General features: G+C 39.5%; 2 protein-coding genes across 4 annotated transcripts; both read left to right on the top strand.

The window, feature by feature from the left end:
- Positions 1–2,551: 2,551 nt before the first annotated feature.
- Positions 2,552–15,802, top strand: LOC140923751 (peregrin-like). 3 transcript variants are annotated; one of them, XM_073373825.1, is made up of 11 exons: positions 2,552–2,804; positions 3,175–5,093; positions 6,883–7,042; positions 7,642–7,776; positions 8,074–8,202; positions 9,634–9,940; positions 10,488–10,589; positions 11,183–11,278; positions 11,921–12,888; positions 13,811–13,950; positions 14,822–15,802. In XM_073373825.1, the coding sequence occupies exons 2-11, from the start codon at positions 3,550–3,552 to the stop codon at positions 15,144–15,146; spliced, it is 3,906 nt and encodes a 1,301-aa protein (XP_073229926.1). In that variant the 5' UTR covers positions 2,552–2,804; positions 3,175–3,549; the 3' UTR covers positions 15,147–15,802. The 3 variants fall into 3 exon arrangements, with proteins under 3 accessions (XP_073229926.1, XP_073229924.1, XP_073229925.1); XM_073373823.1 differs by having other exon boundaries at positions 7,642–7,788; XM_073373824.1 differs by having other exon boundaries at positions 2,555–2,698; positions 7,642–7,788.
- Positions 15,803–19,212: 3,410 nt separating this feature from the next.
- On the top strand, positions 19,213–22,055 carry LOC140923756 (uncharacterized). Its single transcript, XM_073373831.1, has 2 exons — positions 19,213–19,504; positions 21,557–22,055. The coding sequence occupies exons 1-2, from the start codon at positions 19,318–19,320 to the stop codon at positions 22,030–22,032; spliced, it is 663 nt and encodes a 220-aa protein (XP_073229932.1). The 5' UTR covers positions 19,213–19,317; the 3' UTR covers positions 22,033–22,055.
- Positions 22,056–22,338: the final 283 nt, after the last annotated feature.

The following is a 22,338-nucleotide window of genomic DNA, read 5'->3' as shown; positions in this document are numbered from 1 at the left end:
CAGATTCTTAGCACTTTCCCTACCCTATAAACCACTGTGGAACCCTGCATGCTCTTTAAAGAATCGCCCTTACGTCAGTTTGCAACCTAAGGGTCGTCGGTAGTTTGAGAATTGAGTTGCTCCATAAATCTTAGATTCTTCTCGTGCAGTCTGCTTAACTCATCTTCTTTCCAAAAGAGAAGAATTTTAAAATGAAAATACCGTCAGGTATCATCCAACTTTGATTTCTTCACCCGGCTTACGGGAAACTCGTGTTGCCTATGAAAACCCCAGATGGTAGAGGCGGGATTGAGGGATTACTCAACCGGCAGAACCGGAGAGACTCCGCCTAGAGGTCCAACCCCTTACTCTTTTAGACCCTATTTTCAACAGACTTAAACAAGTAAAACGCCGCACACGATTATACCCCGTTAGTAACCTACAAAAGAACAGTGCATCCCTTTTTCTGAAGAAAATCAAACATTTTTTTTTTCACTTGAAGCGGAGTATGGCTGGTCTTCCAAATTTCCAACTCATGGAATTCCGACCATTTAGTACATGCTGAGGCCTGAAAATGTTCCGCTTTTGGGCGGAACCTCCCCATATAGACCATTATACGAAGTGTCCTGGGAGTATTTTCTCAGCGACAAAAAGCTGAAAAATTGATAAATTGACAATCTAAGATCTGCGGTTAAATCCCCAAATTTTTCATTTCGTCAAGATTGAGTGAATTCCATCTTACAAAAATTATTTGAAATATTTTCACATTTTTGGTCCGTGTCACGATGCATGCAAGAGCTTTTTCCTGTTCTCATGTGCGTGGTTATTGATCGGTTAGAATGACATCATACTGATTCATGAAACTTGGCGGGTTTTCATTTCACAGCCGGTCCGGCATAGCAAGCAATAAATAAATATAAGACGTGCGAAGTGGTTGTCACTTTCGTCGACGAATCAAAAGATTTCGACGTTTAAATATCTGGCTAGAGCAGCCACCAGCTAGCAAAATGGTCTTAGTGACTACGAGCTCTACTCCAATCGTATCAATTCTTTTATGCAGTGTCCCGACTGTTACCTAGCAACAAGCTATCTATTCTATTAGTGACTTGAGGCAGTTCCGGGCTGCTTGGATAAACTCATATTGAGTTTACTACGTTGAGTAACTGTAATCTGTAAAATCGAATCCTTAATGCTAAGAAATTGTATCGGGCGAATCAGTCATTCGCAGCGAACTTTCTGATAAATCTCACTGGCGGCAGGATCAACTGATGTACTTGACGGCGCCTTTTTGAGTCCGGGGGATTCCCCTACTTTCAACTAGTCATCAGGCGTAGGGGCAGCGCTCTCTTAAGTAGGCTCACAAGAGCACTGCTGGCAAAGTGTTCTCATGAAAGAGTGACTCCTGCCTGCTGCTGTTGTTGTTGTTGTTAGATTTTTTTTCTAATTTTTTATCGTTAGAAATGTCTTCTTTTGCTAAGTATCAAGAAGAAAACGAGGCGCTTCTGGCCCAGGGTTTTTCGCCGAATGGTGTTGTTTGTTGTTGTTGTTGTTGTTTAGTTGTTTGTTTGTTTGTTTTTTACCAAGCAATTTCTTTGGAAAGATTTAAAAAGGAATTTATTCGAAATAATCGAATTGTCCTTTTTTAGTGAATGACTGGTATTTAACTATGCTCGCACCGCTTTTTATTTACATGGTACATGATAAAAAGCGTTTTGTGATTCTCCAATACGTTTTTATAGCTATTTTTGCTAACCAGCTGACAGTCAAATTATTCCATCAGAAGGAAATTAACTACCTTTTTGGGATCTTTGAACAGGAAACAACTTCTTCATGGAAATAATATTGTGCATTTACGGTTGAGTGTACACGACGAAGTGGCAATAAATTGGCACGTACACAGGCGTTCTCTGAAATGGAAATTGACAAATTTCAAAGTCGATAAAAATAACATTTTTTATCGCATCTCAGGTCACTTAGTTTAAAGAGACTGGATTTTTTTTAGTCAGCTGTAGTTTCCATACTGTTAACATACCGCTATGCATGATGATCATGTGTTAGAATCAAGAAATAACGTGACTTTATTAGTAAAACCCCTTACCTTTCTCACGCACTGACTCGACTTTACCGCAGTGTATGATATTTTTTTACTTTTAGAGCTTGTTTTAAAAATCGATACAGTAAGATTCCAAAGATTGTTTCAACTTGCGACCTTCATAAAACAGAAACGAAAAACAGCGGTCAAAGGCCTTTTTTTAGCTACTTGTAATTAACGATGAAAGTCAAAAATAATTTTCACTGATTAATAAATACAAAACGGGGTATCGATTTGCCATTGCACAAACGCAAATGCATAGTGGTCAATAACACGCTCATTTGGAGAGGTAACCGGTCAAATTTTGTTCGCCTAAAAACAGCTATTGTTCTAGGCTTTCAACATTATGTATGCTATTTTTTAGCCATAAATATATGTTTTCGACAAAAACAGGTCCCCATATGTTTTCGACGCTGCCAAAATTAAAAGTTACATAATCTGCGGGGGAGTCGCTGCGTGGCGGAAAATAATCAGGGGCGAAGCTTGTCCACGAGAGTAACTGGCGCCATCTTCTTCGAAACGAATTTCACCACCCTGCGATAAGTTCAAGGTTTCCGGCTTCCTCGTAAGTCTGAAGAAAGCGTCGAATAAGAGAAGGTCTAGGAATAGTCATCCTTGAGCCACTGAGTAGGTATCTCGCTAAGAGTTTTCCCAAAACTTGGCGAATTCGTGCTCTGAATGCGTTCCTTTGTTTGCACTTCGTTGGCGGCGAAGTAAAAGGGTCAACTTGAAGGTGAGTCCTTTCAACGGACAAGAAACAACTCGCCTGAAGACGTAGCAGATCCACTACCCACGAACAATTTAGAGTAATACCAAGCGGTTCTTCTTATAATTCGAAAAGAAGGGCAGGAAGTGGTTTAAGGTGGTTTTGCGTCCACTGAATCTGGAGTAATTTATAAACTGAAGTTAACCTGAGCGCCGTCCATTATCGGCAGGCCATTGTTCGGAGAACCGTATTTTGTTCGTGGCCGTTTACGCTTTGGCATGAGAACAATCACTTTAAAAACGAAAGGGGTTCGTGGATCTGCCTTAGAGGTTAGTGTTTCGGGAGACTGAGAAAGACATTTTTATTCACAAAGGTTTTTTTTCGTTTTAATTTTCAGTGACATTACCGCAAAGCGAAAATCATTGCGGAACGAACGCTGTCGTGTTCGATGTCGCCATTTTAACGACTCTTGGTGTGGTCGCAGTGCTTCGTATTGCTGGATGAAAAAAATCGTTGGCTTCGTCTGGCTTCAAAATAAATGGATTTTGTACGTGAACGAAGGCAAGTTCTTCTTTAAGACAGGTAATCGCATTCTTGCGGGCTAGGACCTCACTCGTACGGTTCTCAAAGTTACTGAAGATAAACGCAGCTTTCTTTACAAGAGCATTCCGCGGCATCGCCATTTACGGAAGAATAATTCAAATTCCCAAGGACTGTGTGTTTATATTTTAATCTCGATGAAGAATGTTCTGATACCAGAAACGAATTAACCATGATAGTAAATGTGAGAGAACTTATCGACAATCTTCGGGCGACTAAACCGCCATATGAATGTCCTTTGTGTCAAAAGATTTACAAGAGTTACAGTGGAATTGAATATCATCTGCGTGTTTTTAAACATGATGGCATGGAAGCCACAGGATCTACACCGACTTCTTCTAAAAGTAAGAAGGGAAAGGGTCGTGGAAGAAAAAGTGTTAAAAACAAAAAACCACCACCATCGCCTCCAAAGGTAACCGTGCCACGAGAGACTCTAACATACGCTCAAGCGCAGAAAATTGTTGAGGTCGAAATCGAAGGTTTGCCTCAAAGAATTCACATAAACGATCAACTGGATATTCTAGACGAGGATGAAACTACTAATTCCACGCCGGAACCTCCACAAAAACCTGAAGAAACCTTTGCGTTTGAGACAATGATGATCAAACCGCTCACCGATACAAAGGGAAATGACAACAAAACTTCTGAAACCGGCGAAAACAAATCGAGTTTGCCGTTAGCGGAGTTTAGCGAAACTGAGGAACCAGGGTTTAGACTGCCAGATGCACCTCCTAGGCCAAGCGCTTATTTTCGATTTATCGAGCAGACCACTGAAGAATTGGACGAAATGGTCGAATATGACATGGACGAAGAAGACTACGTGTGGCTGGACACCATAAACGAAAAGCGGAAAAGTGAGGGAATTGCGCCGGTTTCTCAAGAAGTGTTTGAGACTCTTATGGATCGACTTGAGAAAGAATCATTCTTCGAGAGCCAGACAAATTGTGATCCAAACCAGTACATAGATGAAGATGCAGTGTGTTGTATTTGTAACGACGGTGAATGCCAAAATAGTAACGCAATCCTGTTTTGTGACATGTGTAACTTGGCTGTGCATCAGGAGTGTTATGGAGTGCCATATATTCCTGAGGGGCAGTGGCTGTGTCGACGCTGTCTGCAATCTCCATCAAGGGCAGTAGACTGTGTCTTGTGCCCAAACAAGACTGGTGCTTTTAAACAGACTGACACTGGGAAATGGGCTCATGTGGTATGTGCGCTTTGGATTCCAGAGGTGTGCTTTGCAAACACTGTGTTTTTGGAACCAATTGACTCAATTGAGAATATTCCTCAGGCAAGGTGGAAACTCACATGTTACATATGTAAGCGGCGGCACGGTGCATGCATCCAGTGTTTCAAAACAAACTGCTATACAGCATTTCATGTTACTTGTGCACAGCAAGCTGGTTTGTACATGAAAATAGAACCTATAAAAGGAGAAAATGGCCAGCTTACGGTGCGCAAAACTGCTTTCTGTGATGTCCACACACCCTCTGACTCTGAAGCTGGGAAGGAAGAGGAACAAAGCGAGGATGAAGTGAAGGAGAAGGGTAATGTCTCTAAGAGCAAGACTCCAAGCAAGACACCAGCCAAAGGACTCAGTAAGGCAGCAAAATCAGCTAAATCAAAACGAAGCATCAAGAAATTCAGAAAACTTTTGGCAGAGAAGAAAACAACTGGAGTGCCGATTGTGAACATTCCATTTATTCCAGCGCACAGGTAAGGCATTTGTAGAATGTTTGCATGAAAGTCTGATTTAACATTTGTTTTATGCAACTTAAGTGGTTTTATTAGAAAGCAGCTGTTATTGTGACTTTTGAAAGCCTGGACTTGTCAAATTCTAGTTAAAGGTGGCATTTTTGACACCTTCAGTTGATTGTTTGGTCACTTTTCCTGATTTATGACAGTTTAATTCTTTATGCTTAAAGAAGACAGAACTGCAACCCTTGCACCCCCAGATCTCATCATGGCTTGATTATTTGTCTCCCAGGAGGTAAAATTTTGTAAAAGAAAACCTGTGGCATGAACATTTTGTGAAGCCTAGGGTGACCACTGCAAAACAAAGTCATTTTAACAGGACTGTTAAACCCATTTCCACTTAACTGCCAATGTAAAATTGTCATGGTACTGTATTTGAAAGGTGCTGAGACCTTTGAATAACCACTTGGTAGGCTCTCAACACAAGTAACTATTTTCAAAGACTTTGGTGAGAAATTTTTGAGAAGTCCACTTTCTTTGCGTAACACTGTTAACTACCATGGGTGTTGAATGGACAAGTAATGTACTGGCCTTAATCAGTTTTTTGCTAATTCTTAAATGACTATAACTTCGAAGCATTTGGCCTGTGTAGAAATGTTGCCTAGCAACTGATTATTATAAAAAGGGCCATGCTTGTAATAATGCTTGGTTAAATTCAGATTTAATTTGATTCACTTATGGTGTAATTGTTTTTGTGTGCAAAGTAGGAAAGGTAATGAGGTGAAATAATTACAATTTAATTCTATTTCTTTTGGTCTATATTTATATTTCTAAGAAAAAGAAAAGTATAAATTGTAGTGATTAAATTGTCAATTTAGAAAAAAATGCCAGGTTAGTATGTTTAACTTATCTGCTTCACATCTCTAATTTTAATTATGAAGGGATAAAGTCATTGTTTTAGTACCTGCAAATTTTCTCTAACTGGTGATGACCTTGCACCTTAATTTCCAGATGTATGTGTTAAAATTTGGAGCAATTCAATTATCAAATTTGTAAAGTGATTGTAAATGTGATTGTGTTAACTAGAGATGTTGCCTTATTCTGGACTGATCAAGTACTGATCTGGTTGCAGAAGGTCAGAGGTAAAAATTCTTCAAGGTCAAGGGGTCGTTACTTTAGGAACTTTACTGTTGCCACTGTAGAGGATGTGTTCTAAAATAGGACATTATTTAGTGAGCAAACAAGCAATTGCATATATAATTCGGTCAAGCCTGCAATAATTGTAGGGCCACAAAAATGCTGTTGTTGCTGTTGTGTCTTGTATAGTGCAAGGTTAAAAAAGTCATCATTAACAAAGACCTTATACAGAGTTTCCTCCCTTTAATTTGTACTCTTCCTGGGATTTATACCACCGGGGTTTTTTTTGTACTCAGCTACATTATTTCAAAGGGCTAAATAACTTTCGTGAGCTTGTGACTGAACAATTGGAACCTTAACATAGCTTGGTCCTACTTTTTATGCCTATTAAACATGTTTGTTTGAGAAGGGGTTCAGGTTATAATATTTTAGTTTAACTCCTTGATCGTTTTCATCATCTGTGTATGTCATCTGCAACTGTTGTTCAAATTTTATTTCATTTGTCTCAGAACTACCGCTGCACATGTACTTTTTATAATTTTTTTTCAAAACAGAAAACAAAGAGAATAAACAAAAGTGTCATTTGGCCTCTGTAACGGGAAGTAGTTGTCATCAATTAGAGAGGCCTTCCCCAACCACATCTTTATTAACTATAGTATCCTTTTTGTAACAGGCTTAGTAAGATTGTGGGTCGTGTAGCAATGGCTCGTAAAGCACAATTCATCCAGAGCCTTCAGAGTTACTGGATGCTTAAGCGCCAATCAAGGAATGGTGTCCCACTGATAAGAAGACTCCAGGCAAGTCATCAAAGCCAGAAAGCTGGTGCTGATGAGGTAAGAAAAGAACCTAAACTCTCTTCCTTGCTGATAGCTCTAAGCATTCTTGAAACAGGGCTGTGCTAGTGCCCAGTGTCCCTGGTGCCTTACTTTTACTCTTGGATGAGTAGGGAATCTTAGCTTTTTTATAGAATTCCTTTGCTGGGCACCTGGGCCGGGTTGTTCAAAGCTGGGTTAAGATAACCCAGGGTTAGCACAAAATTTGAATTCAGATATGAAGGCTTTGTCAACTAACGTCCTTGAAACAAAATCTCTTACAAGTTATAGTAACAAAATGCTTTGTGGGCAAACGTGGCATTTACCTCGAAAGAACATTTTCTCTTATGTTTGCAGCTTCTTTGATTTTGTAATTTTTGTTTCTTTTTTTCTTTTTTTTTTTTTTTTACACAAAAGAAGCATTTTTTCAGTCGGGTTTAAAATAGGTATAGAATTGTATTGTAAGAGAATGTGAGAAAATGCTAGTTTTGTTATTACCATCATTATGACATAAGTACTCTTAATAAAAAATAATGGTATTTCAGTAGTTATATAGTGTGTACTTTTCTGGTTTTATTCAAACATCTGTAATTTGAGCAGTTTATGTATTTTTTTTACAGTCTAGTGAGCGGTCACAAAGAATCAAGGCAATGAAAGAGCAACTACATTTCTGGCAGCGTCTCCGTCATGACCTAGAAAGAGCTAGGCTGTTAGTGGAGTTGATCAGAAAGAGGGAGAAGCTCAAGCGAGAACAGGCAAGCATCTGTGTAAAAGAAAATTTTTCATTTCATATATAAAAAGCTACATACAGAGCTGCAAGTAACAGTCAGTCATCTGATTTTCTGTTGGAATCTTAACAGACAAAGTTTAAGCAAAGATGTTTTTGAGTGATACATGTCATGCATCAACTTTTTAGTTTATGAGAGTACGTATGGCATGCAAAAAATTATTTGCAACCCTGTGTATTCCTGAAATGTTTGTAGCAATGTAATGAAATAATATTTTTTGGAAACAAGGACTGAATTTTAATCATTATTGTGTGTCTTGTTCAGGTAAAGGTAAAACAGCATGTGGTTGATCTGCAGTTGCAGCCACTGAACATTGTGCTCAGGAAAACCCTTGACCTTCTGATCACTAAGGATCCAGGAGAAATTTTTGCTGAACCTGTGGACACTGAGGAGGTAACATGATCAAAGACTTCTTTTACATAAGTGACAGTTTTGGTCTAGTTTTTGGTCTAGTTGTCTGCATTTAAGAAATATCTCTCTCACCCTTTAAGCCCTAATATCCACTAACAAATTCTCCAGACTGATCTACATACATTTCCCTAAAGAATAATTTGTAAAAGGAGCAGGAAAATTTGTGTTAGTGACTGTTTTATTAATTCCGGTAATCTTTTCTGTTGGTTATGTATTGGAATTGTGAAACAAAATTGAGGTTGGTCAGTCTTAGCTTGAGTATAGAGTGACAGTGGTTTTGTTATTGGCTGGGGCCTGGCAGATTAGCTAGTTGCAAAATACTTTATTTTTTCATGTTACATGATTGCTTTAGACTCATTCTTTCAGGCGTATTAATTTTTTTCTTGCTGATCTTCATACATTTTTACACATGTAGACAATGGGAAACAGTGAAAACTGTCTGATCTTGTTATGACATTATTTTACTTGTAAAAATGTTTATATTTACCTACATATACATGGATTTGTTGTCAATTTATTCATTAATGGATTGTAATATTATTAATCATTCTTTTATTGTTTTTCTCAACAATAGTTGAGGTCCCACTAGTATTTAACTGTGCTGTTACAGCGCTGTTTAGAGCATCCACACAAGTTTACAACATTGTAACAGCAGTGTCACAATAGCTGTGGTCCCACTTGCTCGTTAACAGCAATTTTGGAAATAACAGCTTCACAACTTATCAAGCATCAAATTGCTATTTCGTGTGAAAAAGTAGACCAACAACAAGATGCCTGATCAACACATTCTTGCTGGTTAATTTTTTTATTCTAATTCTAATACTTAATGTATGGTAGATGACTTTATATGGCCATCTTGTGTTCAATCAATTTCTTCTCTGTCAAAGAATTATTCTAGCACTGACTTTAAGGCGTCAACGAGCATGAAGAAGTCAACACTGAGTTTAGGTTTATTCCAGGCCATGACACTGGTTAGAAGAAATGCTTAGCAACCTGGTTCTCAGGGTTCTTTTGAGCAACTTCACAAAAATTGTGCAGTGACTGTTACCACAGGGGTAAATCTTTTTCGTACTAATGACCTTATCCCAAAATGTGCTTGTCATTCTAGGAAGCCAAGATTGGTCCATCTCAAGTGGATTTAGATAGACACCAGATAGATCGTACTTGTAAAGTTGTAAACATCATTGTTAGTTTTTGATTTTGCCTCATAACCTACCTGTAAGTAACAGACACTGACACTAAAACTGAAAAAGTACCCGGTCACACTTGACACAGCCTGACACACTTGTTTAGTCTGCTTGTGGGACCTCAACCAATATAATCTAAGTGCATGTCATAATTACCTTAAAGCTGAAAATAGAAATTAACATTAAATTAATTTTCTTGGGTTAAATGTAAAAGTTCTTTTTACAGGTAACAGATTACCTTGAGGTTATTGAGGAGCCCATGGATTTCTCAACAATGTCTAAGCGTATTGAAGAAAACCACTACACGGCAATGGAGCAGTTTGAACGTGATTTTAACCTGATCATCGGTAATTGCATGACATATAATGCTCCAGATACTGTTTACTACCGGGCAGCACTGAAGCTAAGAGACCAGGGGCGTCCTATTGTGCGTGCAGCCAGGAGGCAGGTGGAACGTGCAGGTATAGACCCAGTTACAGGGCTACATACGGAGGAACCACCAACTCTTGCTGACAGAGAACCTACTGAAGAAGGTGAGATGCCTACAGGAACTTTAACCTACTCACTACTGTGTTGAAAAACTTTATCTGTTTTGTGATCAGCATCTGGCAAAGAGAAAAATTCAATACATTGTTCATTACATTGTTTATTAGTCAAGCACCATGATGGCTTTTGATCCTGGTGCCAAAATTACAGCTTTTGAAGTTCTGGCCCCGGTTGTTCTAACGTTGGATAGCGCTATCCACCGGATAAATCACTATCTAGTGGACAGCGTAATTGATTTCTTTAATACTTATCCACTGGATAGTGATTTATCCGGTGGATTGTGCTATCCAACGTTTGAACAACCGCGGCCAGGCAATTATGCGTTAAGACATATCACGATATCCTGTGATTGAAAAACTGACACTGCCCCCTCAATTTTTTCTACCTCTCACCTGCTTTCTTTCCCACCTTTTTTTGTCTTTTTTTATAAATAACATTATAAGTAAGTGTTTGAACTGGCTTGCAAGTAATTTTGTGTCCTGAGTGGTGGTGGATGTCAATGATGCTGATTGTGTCTTTTTCTGTTTGTTCAAGACTTTATCTTGACTGAACAGCAGAGAAAAGAAATGACATTAGAAGAACAGTTGAAAGATTTGCAGGAAAAACTGGACATGACTCAAGCCATCAAACATGGAGGTACATTAACTGTTAGTGTTTTTGGCCATTTAAGTATGTAGGTTGCATTCAGATGTATCCTATGGTTTGCTTTGGAACACAGACAGTTACATGAATTGTGAAGTAAAATTTGAAGACATGGCTCACATATAGTACTGTAAAATTCCGAAAATAAGCCGTGGGGCTTATATTTGTTAAAGCCCTTTTTGAGGGACTTATATTTGGAAGATCGATTGGGCTAGCCTTATGGCTGGAAGGAAATTTACCGTTTTTGTTTTGTTTTGCGTTCTTTTACTTTGTATTTGAGGGCAATTTCCAAGTACAAGCCCTGCCCCTGCCCCCTACCCCGTGGGGGGGGGGGGCTTATATTTGGAGGGGCGATTTAATGGAGGGTTTTTTGCGTTACAAGTTTGGGGGGCTTAAACATGGATGCCCTTGTTTTTGGAATTTTATGGTGTTCAAGAACTCTTGGTGGAAGATATGTTTGACAAGTTTGCTGTGCTTTCTTATCCCAGAATACTGTTAATTAAACACACCAATAGTGATAGTCCTATGTGTAATGTCCCTCGTGTCTTTCAAGCTTGATAAAATATTCTATTGTTTTCATCTGAAAGGTGTAAGAGCTACTCGAGTTAGAATGTTACGTAAAGAGATCGCGCTCATTAGAAGAAAACTAAACCAAGAAAAAAGACAACTTTCAGAATCTAGTGGTAAGCAAATTTCACTGTCATAGATAATGTCTTAAATGTTACAAGCTTTTCATACACTCTACCTGTAAATACATTTAAAAAAAACCTGAAATATTTTGTTTGTGTGAGAATGATGTTTTTAAAATGTCAAGTCAAGTTAACTTTATTTAGGCAGGATGGCCCTGTCAGCCATTGGCTGGTATCAAAAGGGGCCCTGCATAAATTACGACTACACAATAAAAAGTTAAAAATTAAACTGAATCAACAGGTGGCTGTGGGAAAAAATGAGTTTTTCCGTCTGGAATAGAATCCTATGATCTCCCAAATGCGCTATCACTGCCTAAGCTGAAGGAAACTCCAGCGAGCTACAAGATCAGGGCCATATAGCGAGGTTCATGTGACAAACATCCTGCCCTCTGCCAGGACTGGAATTCGCTTCGTAGTTGTTTCCGGCAAACGCCTACCATAAGTCATTCAATTTCTGTATTAGACTTCGTTCATTGCCCCTTTTTTGCGCAGAACTGAATGATCTTATAGCGTGCTTTTTTGTTGTTGTCATTGTTCACAATTTTGGCACTATGAAAGAGCTACATGTAGTGTTTTCCAATTACAACACATTTTATTTTATTTATTTGTTTATTTATTTTTAAACTGTCTTTGTAGTTGGTGGCGTGGATGGGTCCATCCTAAGCGAGTCTTGTCTGTCACCAGTAGAAAGTGAACAACCGCCCAAGAAGTTTCGACCCATTGATGAAAATGAAACGCTAAATGGTCCTAATACAGCCAAGTCATTAGACACTGAGGATCATCGCTTATCAGGGGAGAGTCTGCTAAACAGCAGAGCTATTGCTAACCCAAGCCCGGGCACTAGCAGGCGAAGCGGTATCCTCTTTAACAAGGGAAGGTACAGAGCCAGACGTAATCTATCAGCAGGAGCCGACAAGTTCCCGCTAGACATTTTAAATACACCCAACCACGCGCTGAAAACGTCTGACTCCGATCGAACGTTTGATCAAGAGCACGTGAGCACGGAGGCGCACGTGACAGAGAATCTTCGCACAGATAGTCTTAGAGACGCTGATGCTCATGAAGATGCAGTATTCGAGGACAGGCATCAGCCAGCACCTAAAGAGAACAACAAACCACAGAAGCGTCCTCGCGGGGACAGTTTAGGTACTAATGATACTTGTTACGTCCCGAAGAAGACCTACAAAACAGAGCTGGGCAAGCTGATTGAGGACGCTACGTTGCCTATGTTCGATACTCCCTCAGATCGAATGAATAATCATTTCGCGTTTACCAATGGCTTACGGCAGCGTTCATACCGTTCTTACACTAGTGGTTCCGAGTCAGATATCAGTGATATCAGAATGAATGGCACGCGCGCGTCTCGAGAACACTGCCGGAAGCTGTCTACGTTGTCGGAAGACGAACTCAGCACGACCGACACCGAGAACAGTTCGGCTGAGAATCGGGCCATTAACGGACCAGTGGACGGGAGGCGGCGGAAGAAAGCGGCGCCCAGACCTAGGAAAATGACTTCGGATTCAGACATAGCGGATCTGCCTCCCATGCAGCCGTTGGATTTGGTGTGGGCAAAATGTCGGGGATATCCGTCTTACCCCGCCCTGGTAAGTTTCAGCTCTGTTTTTACTGAAATGCGAAATGATCGAAACTAAACTTTGTTAGAATAGAAAATAATAGACTCCCTTAGATTCAAGGAGAGGGCGACTTCGAGGACGAGATTCGACTTAAAGTCGTTTTTGCGTATTCCCAAAGCTCTTCGTGAATTCGACCCCTTGATTCCTAATAACCCGTAAGGGACACGATTGGTGAGCGGTCTGCGTCACTTCGCAGACAGAGGGTAACATTAGGCTCGGCGCCTTCAGTGGTCTGCGCCACCTGGTCTGGGTGATCGAAAGAGTTGAGTTGAGTGTCGCGACGTTTCCATTGGAAGCGTTTGTTTGGGATGTTATTTGCGGCTTATCGTCGACACTGTCGTTCCTGTGAATACACTTGTCATTTATTGCCCAGTTAATTGCTCGGCGCCATTTTCTTTGGTGCGATCAAACGTCGCATATCTGAGTTCGCTAAAACACTGAGAACATGTTTCTTTTGTGTCTGAGATCGTCTAGGATACGTGCGATGCAGACAACTGTCGATCGTGTCGCACTGTACCGCAGACCGTGACAGATCACATCGAAATCAAGCTTTATAACCGTGTGTTTTAGTTAACACTGTGCCACATTCACATTTATGTGTGCAGGTCTTGTATTATTTAGTTGATTTGTTTGTTTAGTTTTTTTTTTAATCATGAATCAAATAAATTTCGAGGGGAAAGGCACGTCACAGGGTCGATATGTGTGATGTATAAATTCAAATCCAGATTCGTCCTTCTCCGTGTTTTGATCTTTTCACAATAATGTTGATTCCCGCTCGGACCTTTCAAACGAAAAGATGCCGGTTAGTGTAGTCTAGTTAGCATACAACAACATAAAGGGATAAATTTTTTAAGCCTCTGGAATTATTTACCCTTTTACTTGTTTACTCTAGATTATCAACCCGCGAACCAAGAAAGGCTTCATTTACCGCGGCGTACCGATTCCCGTTCCACCCGAGGATGTGTTGAAGGAGCGAGCGTCCACTGATGAACATCTCTACCTTGTGCTGTTTTTCGACAACAGACGAACTTGGTAAGTTCCAGTCACTTAAAGTATAAATTTCGCACAGTAAAAATGATAAGCTACGGTTTAAAAATCAAAACATATTTTGGCCTGGCTTAACTGTTACTCTCATAAACTGTATTATCAATTAAACAGTGATTTTAAGGAGATGTGGTTCACTTTTGGCTCAGGGTTGTATTAAACCAACGATTCTTGTAATTAGAAATCGCAGTATAAAGATCGTCTTATGGATTACGAAATAAAGGGTTACAGTCAAACCAGGTCAAGTGTACCCCTTAGATTCTATTAATGAATTGATTTTTTGGAAAAATGCATCTGTTTGTCGTTTCTGTACCTAGTGTTCCAAGTTGCCTTAAGCCTCTGTTTCAAAGCCAAGCTAAGTGCAAAGCCATTGACATGAAAATGATTTTTATTCTCATGCAAATAAAACTCATTTTCACAAGAAAGGTTGTGCACTTAGCCTCGTTTTGAAAGTGAAAACTTTTGAAACTCGGAAACAGCCTATTCAAATCTGCATTCCTGCGTGCGAAATGAGCATTGAATGTTTGAGTACATTTTCTCAATATTCGGTCACATTGGGTGAAAACTGTTATGAACTTAACTCCCTAGCGTGTGCATTTACTGCCCATTAGTTTACGCGTGCTGAAATGAATCTGAAAATATATTTAACTACCTTATACTAACGGATTCATCTTTTACATAAATAATGCATTAATAGAATCCTGGCGGGTACGCTTGACCTTGCTTGACTGCAAAATTGCCAAGGGAAAAGGAGGAATTATGGAAACCAGTTTCCCGTTTTGTAGTCAGCTTTTACCGTAAAATACAAAGTCACTTTTTCACTGTGTTTAATGTAACTTTTCTCCCTGTTTCGCTTTAGGCAATGGCTACCTCGTCACAAACTCGAACCTTTGGGACAACAAGAAGATCGAGACGAAAGCAAGTTGCAGGAAGGTCGGAAGACCTCCATGAGGAAATCCGTCATGCAAGCTTACGAACGTGCCCTTGTTCACAGAAGCCAAGTGGAGAGGGGAGGCTCTCGGGATTCCGACGACGATGATGATGAATACGACGACGACGCCGACGACGATTCACGAACGAACGAAAATGGCAACGATGAGGAGGAGGAGGAAGATAGTGATAATGAAGATGATGACGATGATAATGATGAACATGATGTGATGGACGAAAATGGATTTGTATAGAGCAGCGTCAGTAATAATTCGAGTTGATTCTCTTTTCAAGGGTTTGCTCTTCAAAACTATTAGACTTGTATCGGACAAAACTCACTCATACTGCGTAGGGTGGAGTTAGAATGATGTACAGTTTTTTGCGCTTGTTTCTAATTTCACTGTTTTTCTACTGTGTGGTCTTAAAAAGGTCTAAAATGTGCAGTCGTTGTTTCACTTTCAAAGTAATTTTAAAAGAAAACTGCGTAATCTCGTTCTACCTTCGTAATTATAAGAAGAAACGATTATCCGCAATCTTCACATTCTTTCTAACAAGCGTTTTTTTCTTACCTGTCCGATGTCAGATCAGTTTGTAACGTTGAAAAAGGCCACAAAAAGGGTTTTGATGATATTTTTTTTTTCACCAAGGTCAGGTAGTTAGAGCCAAGTTTCAGAAAAAAGTGTTTTTTTAAAATGTTGAATATTACCTATTAATCTGTACAATTTGTATTTAAATGTGTAAATCTTAATCCTCTGCTATTTTTCCTCAAGAAGTGACTGTTTTTTAACAAATCGAGTACCGACCGCCTGTGGAAATGCGTTCTGTCTTGTGTGTTTCAATACATTCGTGTCTGTATATCTTGTAAATTGTTACATCCCAGGGACAATAAACTCGTCAATTATGAGACTGACACAGTAAGTGTTGCTTTAAACTCTGAAAAAGCGCTTTCATCGTTTTGGGTGCCCTCCATTTTGCCAAACAGTCAGAAGCCAGTGGATTTATCAATCAAGAGAAAATGGAACATTGTTCGATCGAAACAGTATCCAATCGAATCAAAGCGATCCATTTGCGTTTCCACCGAAATTGTGATTACTGGTTAGCTAAGAAGGACTGGAAACGGGAATTTTTGGAAATGGAATGGCAAGTTTCGGTAGGATTGGACCGACCGGTCAAAGAGGACCACCTCTGGAGGTGGACCACTTTGACCGAAAGGATTCCATGTATTTCTCGCCTGAAACTTCCGAAAATTTTGGCATTATGGAAAGCACACTTTAAGTCCAAAGGGACCTATGCATATTTTCCTTCCTAGACCCATCCAGTATACCGTTTAAGCTATCAAGATGATAAATTTTGTTATGGAACGGTTGACTGTATTAAAAATTTAAGGTCGAACTAAAATGAGAAGGAAACCATTCGACCTCTGTCATAACTCCTGTAAGCCAGCGCGCTTGACACTTCCCGAAGATCTTCATTAAAAACAACCTCAGTGATCAAAAACTAAAATTATCGAAGTCGGTTATCGCAAAATATCTCGCAGACCAGTTATTGGCCTTTGCATGCCTTAGGCTTCGGCAAATAATTGATCTGCTCTGCTCTCCACTGAAAAATCACGATATTTTGCTTAACTTTGTCCAATAATTGTTCAATATTTTGACCAGTCCTGACAGATACACACAAAAACAACTGTCAACATTTGGGGAAAAGTCCACTGCCAATTTTGCTATTCTCCTACTACTCTTTACTTTCCAGGAAAGTTGGCCAGTCAAAATTCCATGCAAAGGAAAGTTAAGGTGATAAAGTGGGCCACAGATATGGCTGTGATAAAGAAAGGCAAAGGGAAAGAAGAGAGCGAGATAAAAGATCATAATAGGTTTTCAAAAAACAAATTTTGGCTAACAGCAAAACTAACTCGCGAAGGGTTGATTCAAGTTACCAATTTGTTTGAAATTGGCCATTTTTGTTGTAAAATCTTTGCCACATTCAGCATGAAACAGGTTTGTAAACTGGGAAAAAAATCAATTATCATGTTCACGTTAAACAGTCGGATGGAAAGCTTTTTAGCATTTTGAGGGGAACATCATAAGTCGAGTATGTTTAATTCACAAAAGCAGATTCTTCCTGGAAGGCGGATGCCTACAGGGGCGTAGCTACCAATCTGTACGCACGGTACGCACGTGATTACCTGAAAAAGTCGAGGGTAAAAAAATAATAAGATACAAAAGTGAACAATGGTAAAAAGGACCAAAGAATAAGATGGATAAAAGTTAATTATTTGAAAAGCACTGTTCGACTCAATTCAGTTAACAACGGACTGTTTGATTTTTCTTTTTACACCAGAATGTCGGCTTCCAGAAAAGAGACGTGATTCATTGGTGGACAGAAACTTCAGTGGTACCGTATATTTAATATATCAAGCATGAGACTGAGTGTTTCATCACCAGATGAAACATTGAGAAGAGAGTTGAAAATATGACGCCCAGCGGAGTAATTTACACGAACTTCGAGGTGTTTCATCTGGTGATGAAACACTATGACACATACTTGATATACTTTTCAAACAAAATGATTTTAAACGGATAAATTAACAATGCAAAGACGAGCAGTTTTTCATCTGATATCCAAACACTCATTAAACATTTTAATGTTCAAAATTTCCTTTGTATTTTCTTTGTTAGTTATTAATGTGTTTCAGAAATTTAGAGAAACGACGGGAAAAGTGCAAATAGCAAGGCTACATCACAGGGCGTAAAAAGCTATGCAGCATGATTTAAATCGTAAACGCGTTGTTTTCACTTCGGCCTGTCTTCGCACTAGACGAAGTGGGGCACGATTACTCCAACGTATAGGGTGCTTCTTTGGTTAAAAGTAATGTGACAAATAGCGGTAAAAGAATCACACATTTGCAAATAGAAGTCTGAGTTACCTTGTTCGCGTAGGCGCTACGGTTACACTAGAGGATTCATAAATACATGTACTTCGGAATCAGGATTCCGGGCGTATTTTATTGAGAGTATTGGGATCATGCATTTCGTAGGCATTTTTACTAAACTGAAACGCATTCAGATTCCCAACAGTTTACAGACATCGATAATGCTCGGTGGCTTTAGCAACGACAAGGTTTTAGAAGTTAAACAACAAATTTTGCATGTGTAGCACGCTTTTTGGTACATTTCTTTGCCGTGTCCACGACGTGAAATTTTTCATGCGTCGTTGTTTGGAGGACATGGAAATAAACACACGAAGATGAATTTTTCTTTCTCCGTTCAAGGTGCGGTCCCCAAGGATTCAATTCCAGTGAAATTTACCTGCATTTGCCGTTTTGAGCAAGTTGGAATAAATGCAGAAAAGTTTGGAAAAACGCGAATTCGTTTTAATAGGGACGCATTTCCTACCCTTGCCATCAATATTTTTAAAGCACCCTATATTCATGAACGTGACACTTTCATTTTCGTTTAACCGCAAACTCTTATGGTCGAAAGAGGAAAGTATCATGATTCGTTAGAATAATAGGCCATTTGCACGATGGCGTCATTTTACTACTACTACCAGAATCCTTCAGGGTATTGCTTTCTTGAGCAAATTAAGACTTTTGTTAATTAGTCCTCACTGGGATTACCAAATTTAAATATGAAAGGAAAAACGAAATGAATTCTGGTCTTAGTAGTAAAAAGACGTAATCGTGCAAATGGCCCATTGTTTATTCTACAAAACAATGGGAATTAATAGGTAGATAAGAAGTATTTCACTTTTGATTTTGGATTCAAAATTTCCAGAGACTTGACCAAAATCGGGACGTTTATTTATTTTAAGTTTTGGATTCACGCATCTATGTGCGTTTGTAAACGTAGCCTTGAGTTGTAAAAGCGATTGACGTGCTTTAGTCAATTAACTCAAAAAGGCGACAAAGATTTTCTCATATTAATTAGAGAAATAGAGAAAAACGCTTAGGCTTACAATCCCTTTGGGGACATTGGGGGGCAGGCGTAGGGGGAACAGGGGTATTTGGTGAGTTGTGCGTACCTTTGATAAAATCCTGGCTACGCCCCTGGTCTAGCCCTCGTGCAGACAACTATTATTTTTTAGGAGTGTTTCCTTTGTAAATTTGGATCTCATCCCACAAGCTTCCTTTTCTATTACACAGAAGACCCCTTCGAGATCCCCCTTTTGTACGAGAAAGGTATAGTTTTTCAACAAGTATCTTTGTATGGTGGGTTTTGTACATGGTACAGATTTTCTGGGTCCTTTGATCTAAACTGTCAATTCTCTATCGTCCACTTCACGATACCTGCCGAGCATCCGACATTAAGGGCGGGAGTTTTATAAAAAATTCTTGGATCCCCAACCTTGACTCACGTCATTGAATTTATAGTCCACCAGTCCTGCGTTGGTGGCACAATTCACGTCGCCCGCGTTGTTTGCGCAGCTATGAATTATTTTTTGGCCTTTGTTTTTGTTTTTTCCCTGGGCCTGTTGATAGTGTGGGCCGAAAATATTCCCCAGAAAGAAGACCGCGTTGGAAAGGGGTCTGCGTCTAAGCCGGATAATGATCATGATCACTCGTTAAATTACCGTTTTCATTCAGTGGAAAACACGAAGAGAGAAACCGGCGCAGGTTGGTACAACTGTTCTCCTGATAAATCTCGGATTCTTGGCCGCCTCGAGATAGTCGATTTATCAAATTTATCACAAATGTTTATCGCCTTCAAGACGCTTCCTTAGCCGGACATTTCAGTAAGATGCCGACTAGATCTACGGATACTCGAACCCACCCAAAATGCCATGATAAAGCGATCGTTTAAGGGAGGCGTTCGTTTACGGAAGTCGAACCACAGGGGACCTCTTCCGAGAAGAGGTCTATGGTATTTGCTTTTTTGAAGATAATTTATTAGGCTATAAGCTTTTTTCATTTACAGTACGTACAGCGCCACATAAAAAAAATCAATTTCTTATGAAACTTTAACAATAACAAGTATTTTATTATCATAATTGAAAACAATTACAATTGAACCTCCATAAAGCGGCCACCTATAAAGCGACCACCTTCTCTTAAGCGACCAGAGATTAAAGTCCTAAAATAATATTAGAAAAGAATTGTCATGATTAAACAACTATCATTTGGAAGATGCAATTTGAGCTGAATTTTGGATTCCAAGGCCCAGGATGCCGAGATTCTACGAACAAATATTTCCCAGATCTCGAAATCCGGATAACCTTACAAGGGCGAGTCTCTCCTAGTAAACTTTGCTTGAATCAAATCTCAGCTGTCCGTTACACCCTGGCGAGGAGAATATGTATATATTAGTTTTACGGTCGATACGCTTATACTCGAGAGATTTGTTCTTGCTGCGAGACTTTAAAATTTAGTCATATCTTCGAGCTAGCGAGTAATTTCATTTTTTTATGTCAAAGACGACCCGGGCTTAGTAATACTACTACAGTGCGAATACTGTAAAACAGTACAGTGTTTTTATGGGGTGAACTTACGATCCTAAAATTTGTCATTTGTAAGAAATACCAACAAACAACAATGAAACTGAAGCAGTTAGATTGTTGTCCTTATTTCCTACCAGGAGTCTCCTGAAATTACAGTAGAACGACGGTAACTAATAGAAATCCCCGCTAACTCGAATAAAATTTATTTTCCCTTGATCAAAGTTTCACGAAAATTTACCCCGATAACTCGAAATCTGGTTCTTGTAACTTTACTCGGATGCCATCTCATTAGCCCCTCCTGTTGTATAATCGGTAAAATATTATAACTGAGACAACAGCAATTTGACTGGGGTGTCAGTAAACCGCGGGCTCGGAGTCTATCTTTTTTTAAACAAAATGCTGTTTTAGGGTTTGGGTTAGGATTAGGGTTATGTTAGTGTTAGGGTTAGTGTCAACCCTAACCCTAACCCTAAAACAGTATTCTTTTAAAAAAGATAGACCCCCACCCTGACCCCGCGTTTTACTGACATCCATTTGATTGTAATTGGTAAAATGAACAGATCACGTTTTATCATAAAATGTATAATCATGCATGTTACTGTTTTTGATGAAATAAGTTTAATTTGCACGATACTATACACTAAAGGTCACTGAAGTGCTGAAAAAAAATCAGTGATCATCAATTAATTATTGACATAGCAACCACCCTAGACGTTCCTCACTCTAGAAGGTGTGTGGGCCGGTTGCAACGCAGGCTATTATTGACATGGCAAATTGAATACCATCAATCCCGATAACCCTCAGTAAATAGAAACGTTTTTCGTTTCCCTTGAGTTCGAGTTACAGGGGTTCTCTGGGTTCTACTGTAAATCTGCTCAAATTCTCCTTCGATACAATAAAATAAACAACTGACGGTAATTGTAATTTGAAATAAGACACATCTCATATCCGAGTGACTTATAAGTAGCTCATCCGTAATCCCCGGGCCCGGGGGGGAGGGGTAACTGCCATGTATGGTTTATACATTCAATAGGCATGTGCCATCATTAGGCGTATTTCAGGTTTTCAAGGAGTTTAGTTGTTGGCAGTTGCAGTGACACTTTCCCGCCAAAAAATTCCTAAGGTACCCCTTCCCTCTCCGAGTCCTTGATATTGCTGTCAGTGTCAAGTTAGAATAAAAGCTTAGGCGTGATCTCGACTGTAAATATTTCTTTGTTTAACTCTCTTTCAGCTACATGGCAAAAGGTTAATGTTGCGCCAGTGTGTTTTGGAGCCAAAGATAATCAATTCGGCAGGTTTCACGTTCCACCTGGAAGGCTAGCCGCTATAAAATTGGTTCATCTATACGGTTACGTGTCCTGTTACACTCCAGGTAATCGATGGTGGTCCTACTGGGGTTGTGGGGAGAATCCACGGAGCGGGTTAAAAAATCAAGTTAACGTTGTCATAACAACCTCAGCCAATCAGGATATACTACCGCCAAGCGAGTTCCTCGGTGATAAAAAAGTATTGAAGAAATTAAAGTGGCACAAGATCCCGGGATTTAACTCCCTCTCGCCGGAGCTTGTTCTGTCAGTTATGTCGACTCCTTACTGGATAGCGGACAACCACGAATTACGCGTGTGGTACGGTGAAGACTTGATGAATTCAAGCGAAGAAGACAACGGAGGAACAGTGTGCGCTGATGTCTATGCTCTTTTTGTGTGACTGAAGAGATGCAATTGTTGTCTCTTTCCTGAGGACTTGACATGACTAATGGCCGAATAAAAGAATATTTTAGCATTCCTTAAATTTCACGTCGCAGAATCAGCCAGGGAGGTTCTGATATTTCCACCTAGAAAACTTCATGCAATGAAAAATGTCTGGAAAACATTCTTCATGAAGCTGTTCCTACAAAAGATCTCCGTGCGTACATCATTTACCCTCTTCTTTTTATCTCTCATGGTCTGTCTGTTGAATAGTGGAAAACAATTTATTCCATCTCTCTACTTGTAGTTCACAGAATAGATCTAG

Source organism: Porites lutea, chromosome 13 (assembly GCF_958299795.1).
Source record: "Porites lutea chromosome 13, jaPorLute2.1, whole genome shotgun sequence".
Taxonomy (NCBI): Eukaryota; Metazoa; Cnidaria; class Anthozoa; order Scleractinia; family Poritidae; genus Porites; species Porites lutea.
The sequence above is the reverse complement of the archived record's forward strand: the minus strand, read 5'-3'. Positions and strand labels throughout refer to the sequence as shown.

Excerpts from the sequence above, each read along its gene's own strand:
- LOC140923751 (XM_073373823.1), top strand. The coding sequence starts at position 3,550 with ATGATAGTAAATGTGAGAGAACTTATCGACAATCTTCGGGCGACTAAA. Across the intron at positions 7,789-8,073 it reads GAGAACAGGCAAGCATCTGT|GTAAAGGTAAAACAGCATGT; the intron begins GTAAAAGAAAAT and ends TGTCTTGTTCAG. Across the intron at positions 9,941-10,487 it reads CAGAGAACCTACTGAAGAAG|ACTTTATCTTGACTGAACAG; the intron begins GTGAGATGCCTA and ends TGTTTGTTCAAG.
- LOC140923756 (XM_073373831.1), top strand. The coding sequence starts at position 19,318 with ATGAATTATTTTTTGGCCTTTGTTTTTGTTTTTTCCCTGGGCCTGTTG. Across the intron at positions 19,505-21,556 it reads GAAGAGAGAAACCGGCGCAG|CTACATGGCAAAAGGTTAAT; the intron begins GTTGGTACAACT and ends ACTCTCTTTCAG.